Below are 12,166 nucleotides of genomic sequence, written 5' to 3'. Positions count from 1 at the left end.
GTAATTAGAAGACAGAAGAAGATTGAGAAATATATAATTAAATTGTGTAAAGGAAGCGCTGAAAAAGATAATGCAAATATTGAAAAGAACAGAATTTGTTGAAATAAATATAAAATGGCTTAAATTATAAAATAATATAAAAAAATAAGTATATTTTTTAAGGTGATTAAAAACAAAAAAAAAAATCAAATTTAGACTCAAAAATATTTTATTTATAATTACTTTACTGAAAGAATAGTATGTAGTTGATATGAAATAATTTGCTAATAGTAATTAATTATATTTACATTATTCTTTAGTTATATGATTCAATAAGCTGAAGTATTTTATCATATACTAATTGCACAGCATTACTTCCAAATACGAAATCAGTATGACTGAATTTTGGATCAGATACTTCATAACACATAACCACATTTGGTAGTGTTTTTTCTAATTTTATCACATTCTGAAACGAAAATAAATCAACTTTCAGTTACCAAAAGGGCATAAATTTATTCAAAATATTATTAAAATCTACAGAAAAATTCTAAATTTTTAAACAACGTTACTTTTAATTGTGTTTTATTGTGTTTTTATTATTATGTTTTTTAACTAGATTTATTTCTATTAATCAAACACCTATCAATTATTTATATCATTTAGCTAGGATAGTTTGCAAAAATTATCAGTGTTTTTCATCACTATCATTAAATAAAGGGAAGTAACTGTAATTAGATCAAGATCTACTATTACTAAATAAATTTTATTAACATAATAAAAATGAGACATACTATCTTAATTTGATTATTTATTTGAATACAATAATTTCAGAAAGAGGAATCTCACTCAGGCGTCTTGAGTGACAGACTTGTACATTAAATATGTCATCCCAATCACCATACTCTATGCTCCATAATTTCGCCTCTTTGGCCTCTCCTTCATGATAATATGATTGTTATCATATAATACTAACAATAAACAGTAATATATCATTAAATCACAAAGGCTGTTAGTCATCGTTCTACCAAATTCTAGGATTTGATTTATAAAACCAAATTTTTTATCAGGTATAAAAAAGGAGAGCAAGGGTTAAAATTCCTTAATTTACCTCTGACTGCCATCACTTAATATGAAGAAAAAATTTTAATAACGTAATAATGGAAATTTTAGAAACAAGGAAAAGGATTTGTGTTTCTTGGTCTTCTAAACTCCCAGTCAATACAACCCTTTTTCAATTTACATAAAGATTAATCTTTTAAAAAGTTGTTAAATTAATGTGTTCTGTTTTCTGGTAATAGTATAAATTTCAATGGTGTTATGAAAAGGTCAAACAACCAACCTTTGCACTTTCACCTATTTTTTTTTTTCCTGTTTAGCCTCCGGTAACTACAATTAAGATAATTCTTCAGAGGATGAATGAGGATGATATGTATGAGTGTAAATGAAGTTTAGTCTTGTACATTCTCAGTTTGACCATTCCTGAGATGTGTGGTTAATTGAAACCCAACCACCAAAGAACAGTGGTATCCACGATCTAGTATTCAAATCCATGTAAAAATATCTGGCTTTACTAGGACTTGAACGCTGGAACTTTCGACTTCCAAATCAGCTTTTGGGAAGACGCGTTCACCACTAGTCCAACTCGGTGGGTTACTTTCACCTATTCTAGTACCCATTAAATTACAATCCCACTAAATTTACAAAAGTTGAAATGTCATACAATTTGAACCCTTCTTTTTTAAAAAAAAAAAAAATTTTTGTTTCCAGAGATTTAAAAAAAAATATTATTTTATAGAGTTTAGATCTCCTTGTGTTTTCACCCAATAATTTTTAATTCTGTGAATCCAGGGAAATCTCTGGCTTCCTTAAATTAAAAAATAAATAAATGTTACAATATTTAAATCATTCTTATTCAAACATTTTTTTATTTAGTGGTATTAATGATGTTGAACCCCCTTGCTTACTCATCTTGGTACAATAGTCTCTATAGCCACCTTCACTAACAAACTAAAACATTATAAAAAAATTTGTTTAATGTATTTATCCTCAAGTACTAATAAAAATATTAAAAAACTGGTAGTGACATATTCATGATCCTTTTTAAATAGTTTACCCCTTACTGACATAGGATATTAGTTGTGTTGGTCAGGTTTCCTAATCCCCTTATAATCAAAATCTTCAGTAAGAAGAGGTAGCAGTAACTTCCTTAGCCTCTAGTTGGTGTCTTTATGTTATATCCATATAGATCACCCTCCTGAAACCCTTAACAAGCTCCTGAATTTCTTCAGGATATATAAAAATTAAATAATATATATATATATTAGTCTGAGAACTGTAATAGTTGCAGGTAACCTGAATTTAGATAAAAGTCAGGCTTGAAAATAACTTATGTGCCAGATGCCATATATTATCATAGAGAAAGTGAAAAATGATGAAAATTCCCATTTCCATCTTTACTAAATTAGGTAATTATTTTCAATTAGGGAGTCACCTCCAAATTTGTAACATACACTTTATTTAGCACCTAAGTTATTCATTACAACTAAAACTTTTCCCTAGAAACACCTTTCACATGAGTTACATCTTTCACCACCAAATAGTTTGTAATTCAGCAGTGCCCAAGTGTAAAATACATTATTTTCAGACTAAAAAATTTGGTTAAATTTGTTAATTAAGCTGAGTTAAATTAGACACCTAAAGATTAAATTTAGTTATCTTAAACTTAAGTACAAGTTAGCTTAAGTGAAATTCACCCAGATAGGTAATTTTTGTGTTATTTTAGTTAGCTTTAGATCAAGTTGAATGCTAGACTTCATTGTGAATAAATGTGTTGTAGTACTACTATTTGTTTTTTTGCGTTTTTGACTGGATTTTTTGTTGTGTACTTTGGTTTGGTGGATTGGAACTGGTGGAATATATTTTTGTGGACACATTAATAAATTTTTATGATTTTTGGACTATGGACACACTTTTTATTTAGGGTTTTTGTGATCCTCCCTATTACTATATGCAGCTATTACTATGCTCCTCGGAAGCTTTGGAGCACCGCAGCAAAAATCGGTTGATTTAAAACACAAAAAGTTATGTCGGCAGGTATCTTCGGAAGAGTAGGAAACTCCAGGTAGTTTGAAGGAGCTGACCAACGTTTAGGCCTGGCGATTCTTGTGTTGAAACAACACTATGGCACGGGACTGAGCAAACACATAATTGATCACACTAAGGAAATTAACGCTGTGTTCAAAGGGTTCACAGACCTAACTAAGGTGTCATCGCCACTCGTTACAGTTACGCAGGCGACATAGACCGACCCGATGAGAGATTATGACATCAGTGGCATATTGAAAACGGACTTGACAGACCTGTCGGACTTGACGGACCTTATAGACCTGTTCCCGCGTAAATAGCCTTCAGAATGTAGTAACAGGGTAAAACAGCTGAAGGATCTATCCCAAGAAACTGGGGATACATGTAAATTTACCAACTCGGTTCAAGTACAGAGTGTGGGAGAAGACACGACAAAGACGTCCACCTATAAACCGGATGACATAGGGCGAGATGTGACGTCGCTCATAGATGACTCTTCGTCCTCGGAGAAGTGTAAGTATTGGATTTTTTACAAATCGTCAGCCGGTGAGTGGGCTTCGAGTTTGGTTATCCAAAAGGTGTTACGACGAGTTATGAGCAGGTTTGAGTCCCCAGTGTTTGTTTCGCCGGGTGCTAACATTGGTAATCACGTCAGAAAGATGATGGTTTAATTGTACAGAGAAAAGTCTGAACAGGTGAACACTGTGGTGCCGAGACATGTTGGTCAGACGAGTCATCTGCAGTCCGAGGCAGTCGTTACAAAGAGATCAACACCCCCGGTTGAAGACAGCCGCACTGTGGTGGTTGTAGGCAGAAGGCAAGTCCTACGCGGACTTGCCCAGAACTATGAAGTCATCGGTATCGAAGGAGGAAGCCGGCGAACTTCTATCCCTTCGGCGAGGTAGGAATGATGAATTATACGTGAGAATAAAAGGCTCTACTATAGCTGAATAATCCAAGACCACTCTCCGGGACAAAGCAGCGGGACTGCAGGTCGATTTGAGGACACGCAATGATAAAAGAACAGTCGTCCACATTAAGGACATAGACGCGGACACCACGGAGGGAGAAGTCAATGCTGCTATCTCCGATGTGATTGAACAGAATGAGAAATTCAGAGTAACATCTATCAGACCTGCATTTGGTGACACCAAAAACGCGACGGTTATTACCTCATACCGTGCGGCACGCAAACTGACGGAAGACCGTGTCAAGATCGGGTGGGTCCATTGCAGGGCCTACATCTATGATGATGCTGAAAGATTTTACTGTTGCTGAGGCACTGTTCATGGGAGCGCAGACTGAAGTGGCCCCAACAGGTCTGAATTGTGCTTTAATTTTGGGAGCAGGTAACACAAAGCAAACGAGTGTAGAGAACCAGTGAAGTGCTTGAACTGCGAAAGTAAAGAACACCGCACCGGTGGCTGGACGTGCGGCGCACACAGAGATGATTAGGTTGATATTAAGCAACACCAATTGCAGTGTGCTCTTCCACGACCTAGTGGGAGAGCTAGTCAGGAAATATCATGCTGATCTGCTAATTACATCAGAACCTAACAGACAACACAGATACGGACGGGAGATATAGCAGTTCAGAATGTAAGCGGTCGGTTGAATGTAAGCGGTCTTCCAGTTTTTGAGCCACAGTGAAGGCATTATCGCCATGGAATTAGCGGGTGCTGTAGTGGTGGGTGTATATATTTCCGCCAATTCAGACTTGAATGAATATGGGGATTTCATCGGGCAGCTCCAGGAGGTGGTGGCAGGGTCAAATAAAAAAGTCATCCTACTAGGGGAGTTCAAATGTAAGACTGTGTTGGCAGGTTGTCCCTGTACAAACAGGAAAGGAGAGACACTAGCTGATTTTATTCACTCTTTCGGATTCAGTTGCTTGAACGATGACATCCCGACTTATGAGACGAGGGGCTACTTCTCGGTCCTTGACCTTACCATCATAGACGGCCGCTGGGACCACAGACTGTGTACCTGGAGGGTACTGGGTGATGAGACGGCGAGTGACCATATACCACGTTCCTCGAAGTGGCAGGCCCCTCCTTTGTCACCGTACATCGTGACCTGCCCTGAAGACTGACACAACGGCAGACATCGGTGGTTGTTACCAACGTTTCGAGAAGAATTGCGGACGTCATTCGGCCGACTCCTGATATGCTCCAAGAGTGTATGCAAGATGAATTAGCGAAAATTCCACTACGTGATGGTAGCTTTAGGCCAGCCTGTTGGTGGACGGCAAAAATTGCCAAGCTAAGACGTGAATTCCAACGTAACAAGAGAAGGAAACAGCAGCTTATGACAAATGTCGGCGAAGCATAAGAAGCCGCAGAGCAAGCATATCTCATCAGCAGAAGACTTCTGATCTACGAGATTAAATGCTCTAAGAGGGAGAAGTGGCGTGAGTTATTCTGTGAACTTGACACGTGGGGTCAGGCATATAAGACAGCGATGAAGCGTTCTGGCAAGTGCTTGCCCGTTCTCACGGAGGAGCAGGTGGCTCAACAGGTTGCCATACATTTCCTGTCCGCAGAGCAGGAAGTCATCGAAGAGGTGGAATGTGAGACGAGGAGATTCTCCCTGGATGAAGTATCAGCAGCAGTTTTTAAACTGAAGGATAAGAAAAGCTCTGGGCCAGATGGAATACCCATTGTTATTATCAAGGGTTTAATGATGACTGTACCATGGCAGGTGGTAGACGTGGCTAATCATGGTATGGAGACAAAGACCTTTCCACAATGTTGGAAACAATCGCGTCTGGTATTTCTTCCGAAGACAAAGATAGGCGTTCTCCCAGCTGAATTTAGACCACTATGTTTGCTAAACAACATTGGGAAGGCGGTGGAACGGATGCTAGCGATTCAGATCGTGCAGGACTTGAATGCCGGCGCTGGCATTCACGACAACCTGTTCGGCTTCCGGAAGGGACGGTCCACTGTCCAGGTCATTCAAAAGGTGATGAGTTGGGCGGCGAACGTGCGGAGTGGAACGTGGAGAACACGTCATATACCGGTCTTAATCTTATTCGAAGTCAAGAACATATTCGGTACCCTGCCGTGGGGCATGATAATGACTGCCCTGATAAATAAAAGAATAAGTGATTATCTCCAGTGCCAGGTCAGAAACTACCTGACAGACAGATAGATTTCTCCTGATATCGAGATCAACACTCTTAATTTTCAGACATTTGGAGGCGTGCCTCAAGGCTCGGTTCTTGCTCTCTATTATGGCTTATTGTGTATGACGAGGTGCTCAGACTGCAATGCGGCCTTGTCAATCATAGCAAAATGGATAACAGAACATGGACTCAAACTGGCACCGGCTAAGTGCGCCTATATAACTTTGGCAGGCAGAAGAACGATAGCCTCTGTACAATTTAGACTTGGGACGGTGTCCATACAAAAACAGGAAAAAGTAAGATATTAGGCGTAACAATCGACAAATCATGCAGATTTAGTGAATACATCGCCGAGTGTTGTATCAAGGCAGAGAGGACAGTCAAGGCTCTTAGTGCGGTCATGACATCGCATGTGGCGCCAAGAGCCTCAAAGGCGAACCTCATTATGTCAGCTGTCACATCGGCTATGCTGTATGCCGCACTCTTTTGGTGTGCTGCGACGGCTACCAAACTAAATATAGAAAGACTACAGAAGATAAACAGAAGACTGCTAATAGGTGTCACATCCGCATTTCGTACAGTATCGTACGACGCAGCGTGCGTACTGGCGGCCACCTTTCCCATTGACATATTAGTTAGAGAGCGGGCTATTACTCATGAGGGATTAAGCAGAGCTGAGGCTAGAAAAGTTACGCTATAATTGGAGTAACAGGTGGAGAGCAGGCTCTACTGCTACGTGGACCAAAAGATTACTCACTGACCTGGGGTCCTGGTGCGAGAGAAGGCATGGAGAAATGAACTTCTACCTAACCCAGATGTTGACCGGACATGACAACTGCGGCATGAGTCTCCCAACTGTATGTTTGCCATATAGTGGATTCTGTTGAGCATACCTTTTTTTGCCGTGAGTGGAGCGATCAGCGAGAGCTGGACTTGATGAAATGAGACCCGGAAGATATGGTCTCTTATATGCTAGCCTCGGCAGATAATAGGAGGGTGGTTGACTCGTTTGCTACCCCATTGTGCTGAGCAATAAGAACTCTGTGGGAAGAAGACTGGGCTATTAGGATAGGGCATGATGGACAGTCCCAGTCGCGAGAGCCGGCATGCTCACTTGTGTCGGTCTCAATGAACGGCCGGAGGCTCCATTGGGAGATTAGGTTTTGGTAATTAAAATACCGAGACCCGGCCACCGGCTGGAGTTCTGGGAACGACGTAGTCGAGCTTAGTTCCCCTCCCCGGTGGTTAGAGGTGGATGCAAATAAAAACTGAGACCCGGTCTGTGGGTGGGGGCCCGAGAACGATATAGTTGGGCCAGATCACCCTTGTCTGGAGATTTGAGGCAGGCATAAGAAAATATCTAACCGAGGAGAGCTGACCTGCCTTGCCGAACATACTGCCGGTAGGTGAGGAGGCTCCCTTTGAGTTGAAGGACACTCTCCTGGGCTGAGCTGTACTTCATTGTATGTCCGATCCAGGAGAGTAGGGTGAAAAAAAAAAGTTTAGGTCATTTTTACACGCTACAAATCATCCTCTGAAGCAATACCTAACCGTGATCCCAAAGATTTAAAAAAAAATTTAGGTCATGGTTAAGGTTAGATTAGATAACTAACGATTTCGTGTACTGAACTTCATACCATAAACCTAACGCTAGCTAACCTCGTCTGATTAACCTTAAATATTATTATTATATTTTTATGTACATCGACAATTAAAATCATTAGTGACTGGATTGTAATTGTAAATAAACCGTTTAACGTACGTATAGACTTGTACAGATTCTAAATTAAGAGTTATAAAATGTTACAGGTCACTGATATTCAATTACATTTGGTTATGGTATGTATTAATACGATTTTAATAAAATAAATAAACTAAAAAGTTTCTTGAATGGTACTTTTTTGCAGTCGTGCATAATATTTTCTCAATTTTAATAAAATATTTTTAAAAACTGTTTAAAAAAATGTCATCATCAAAATTAGTAATACCATTTTTCAATTAATTCCCATTCGTGTGATTGAATTAAATTCTTGAATTATCTCTGTCATTATTCTTGGATTCAAGTTTATTCAAATAAAGACAGCTAATTTTTTTAATTTTTTTAAATTAAAAAATATTGTTATGCGATTTATTGCTGCCTTAAAATTGTTGTTAGGTACCCATTTATGTACCCCTTTTGTCGTAAAACATAGAAAACTTTATATGCTACCTCTACTCAATCAAATAGTTAACCTGATTAATATTAATTAATGATAACTTACTATATTAAGTATTATTAATACTAATAATAATAATAATAAAAATCATAATATTTACTTCCGTTTTTAATATAATATCATTGTTTGCATATAATAATGCTATTGGAGTTTGAATTTGTTCAATTTTATATCTTGGTGGTGTATGGCTTCCGTATTTCTTTACATTTTTTAATGAACCATAATCATACTGTTGAAATCTTTCTGTAAATAAATAAAATTTCATGTATTATTATTATCACATAACTTCTACACTTACTTGAGAGCTAAGATTTTGAATTAACTGCAGCTGCAGCTGCAGATGTAACGCCCGACTTGTTGGCTACAGTTTGGAATGAAATCGACTTCAGGTGGGATGTATATCACATTACAAATGAAACTCATATCGAACCAAAGTGATTGTTAGGTTGTTGCATTGGTTTATGAAATGAGATCTCAACCGAATATGCAAATTATCTCAACAAACTTTTTCGTGCTTTTAAATCTGTGAAACCCTTTTGAATCATCCTGTACATATTATGATAATAGTGTAATGTTCATAAAGAAAAAAAATTCAAGAGAACTCTAATTTTCATAATGTCAAAAAATGACTGTCTTGTAGAAAACGGTTAAATTATAAGTTTATCTGAGACATAGGCAACACAGTTCTCAAGACTCTTTAAGAATGATGAATAATAGTAATCAATATTCTTCTTACCCACAACTTACACTCTCAAGTTTTAATTTTATATTTGTTCTTCACAGTCGCTAATGTTTCGCAAAGTTTGGTATGAATTAATGTCAACTACTTTCAATTTTTTTAATCTTAAATGGAAGTTTAATATATAATGATATTCTAAAATTACAATACACAACTCACTTTCAGATTAATAAAATTATTTTTCCAAAGCCTTTTCAAGCTAATTCTCAGTAACATTTTACTAGGGTTTTCATTAAATATATATGAGTATATTAGAAAACTAGAAATATTCCCCCATACAAAGAACACAAACAATTAATCTATTTTTATGAATTATTTCTTAGAAACACATACAAAGATATTTAATAATACACGCAATACCAACATTTAAATATATCATATTGAAACAAAAACACACTTGATCAATAAAAAATTTACAGGTCTAAATTTGACAAAAACAACATATGTAACAAGAAGCACGACACACATTAATTTTATATTTAGCTCTCACTTAAAACTTTTTAATAATTTTTCTAACCGCTTAGAAATTTCACTGCAAATGCAGTGGAAACAGTTCTTAAAAAATTACACTGAAAAAGAGGCTGAGAATTAGTTGTGAAAGGCCTTTGAAGTAATAGTTCCATTAATTTTGTAGTGAATCATTCATTATTATTATTAATGTGTTTTCAGATTTTTTATAGTCTAATGAATTTAATGATATTTTACCTGATTTAAATGACTGTAATATATGTTCATATGTTTTTAGTGAACAACCTGCTGGTAGAGAACTAAAATAAAAGGGAACCAGTTTCTGAAAAAAAATTAGATAATTTTAAGTAAATTTTTATTTCAAATTTTGTGAAATTTTATTTTTTCACAAAATTGTTATTTAGTTTATAGAGATATACTACCTGTATAAACTAAATAGACACAGTCTTGAGGCAGAGTAACTTGTGCAACACTTTTGAATAGAAAATGAATAATTTTTTCGTACTGTATCAAAAATGTTATATTCATAAAATTTTTATGTTAGTAACTGAATGAATACAAGCACATCAAATTTGGTTATTATTGGTTATGTAAATGCTTATATGTTTTAGAGCTACATTATTTGAAATGAAAATGTATAAATTATAAATAGAAATAACACATATGATTCCTCACAACGTAAATTGAGATTATAACTAAATTAAATTATAATAAACATTTTCTGATTTTATTATTAATCTCTGAACAACTTTTATGGCTTCATTTATGTATTACAGTGTAAATAATGCACTGTCTAATAAAACCATTATTATTATATGTAGAATAAATAAATAAACTATAATATAATAAATTATATAGTAATTTCCAAATTAAAATAAAATATTCACATATTAAAGCATACAGTAATTATTTCTAATCTAAACTGTTGTTATGTATGGACTATACACACAGACACACACACACACACACACACACACACACACACAGACACACACACACACACACACACACACACAGACACACACACACACACACACACACACACACACACACACACACACACATATATATATATATATATATATATATAAGGTATATTATATGTCATCCTAGAGCAATACTGGAGGTAATGAACTCTGTGCTCCATGCTGGAGAGGGGTACTTTCACTGTTACTGGAAAGATGCCAGACTGGTTCTCCTCCCCAAGCCGGTGCTCCAGTCTAGGGAGAAACCAAGTACCGACCCATACGCTTACTCAAGACATTCGGTAACCTATGTAACCGTCTGGTGGCCGAAGGATCCAGGAAGAACCAGGAACTAGGAGGGGAGTCTATCCCCTCACCGGTACAGATTTATCAAAGGAAGATATATATTGGACGAGCTCCAACAAGTGGTGTACTGGAGCAAGAACAGAGCCACAGGCGCTTGGAGAACAAGGCGGATACTGCTGGTGGTCATGCTTGATGTCCAGAATGGCTTTAACAGTCTCGCCTGGAGTGTTGGGGGAACTGAGGAGGCGAGGCAACAGCGACAAGGTCTTGTCCATGATGATTTGCATGACATTTCTCCCGCCACCACCCCATTCGGTCGCCCTAAAGCATAAGACCAAATGTCTGTGCCACAAACGGCTACTGGGCCTCAAATCAGTTTAGCGACCAGTATCCTAACTAGCTCCTAGAGCTAACCTAATTGCGTGAGCGGACAAAGCGCGGTGCCATACACCACCGGCTTACGTGTCCCAACCGCTCACTTTTCATATATTTACTAAAATGGGTATGACTTTACGGATAAGATATTTCATCCGTTAGGGCCTGTTGTACAGCCAGTTAACAGGAAAGAAAAATTTCAACGCGTTATATATTCTAAAATGGGTAGAGGCTGCCCTTCAACTACTGAAATATATATGACATGTCTGATCACACAGCTCTTTAAAAGGACGTTTCCACCTAGTTGTGAAAACGTCCAACACCAGGGAAACCCGCAGCGTCCGTTCTCGGTTCCTTGCTGTGGAACCTGGTATTCGACTGATTTTTGGGACTGACATTCCCGGAAAGGGTCACGGACCAGGCTTTCGCCGATGACTGTCTTCTGTTAGTTCGTGGTAACTCACAACCGCAGCTAGATGACCGAGTGCAGGCAGCTTTGTCAACCACGGAATGCTGGATTGACGTTAAAAATTTAAAGGTTTCTGTGCCCAAGACGAAGTTTATGGTTCTCAAGGGTGCAGACAAATTATCGTACAGTCGAAACCCCCACATTAACTATAAAGGCTGTGCAATCAGCCGAGTGAGAGTTCATAAGTACCTAGGTGTTTTGTTTGATGAGAATTTGCTGTTTAGCAACTACATTAGGCAAGTAGCGGACGCCGTCTCTGTGATGCACAACCTTAGGAGGATTGCTCAGAAGGATTACGGGCTGACGGGTCGTCATTTTTACATGGTGTACCGAGGTGTCGTCGAAAGTATGCACTCTTATACTGCGTCCGTTTGGGCGCATAAGTTGGATATGAATAAAGTACTTATTCAAAATTATGGAGTGCCCAGCGGAGTG

At 37.5% G+C, this 12,166-nt stretch overlaps 1 protein-coding gene across 1 annotated transcript in view; it reads right to left on the bottom strand.

The window, feature by feature from the left end:
* Positions 1-284: 284 nt before the first annotated feature.
* The window catches only part of LOC142329349 (lipase 3-like), a 31,486-nt gene continuing 19,604 nt past the window's right edge, over positions 285-12,166 (bottom strand). Inside the window, exons 6-8 of the mRNA XM_075373848.1 lie at positions 9,854-9,938; positions 8,510-8,652; positions 285-448 (exon numbers count right to left, since the gene is read on the bottom strand). Of these exons, the coding sequence (XP_075229963.1) occupies positions 296-448; positions 8,510-8,652; positions 9,854-9,938 (381 nt within the window). The 3' untranslated portion in view covers positions 285-295. The remainder of the gene's footprint in view (positions 449-8,509; positions 8,653-9,853; positions 9,939-12,166) is intronic.

Source organism: Lycorma delicatula, chromosome 8 (genome assembly GCF_047948215.1).
Source record: "Lycorma delicatula isolate Av1 chromosome 8, ASM4794821v1, whole genome shotgun sequence".
Taxonomy (NCBI): Eukaryota; Metazoa; Arthropoda; class Insecta; order Hemiptera; family Fulgoridae; genus Lycorma; species Lycorma delicatula.
Note: the sequence above shows the minus strand (reverse complement) of the source record. Positions and strands in the feature narration are given on the sequence as shown.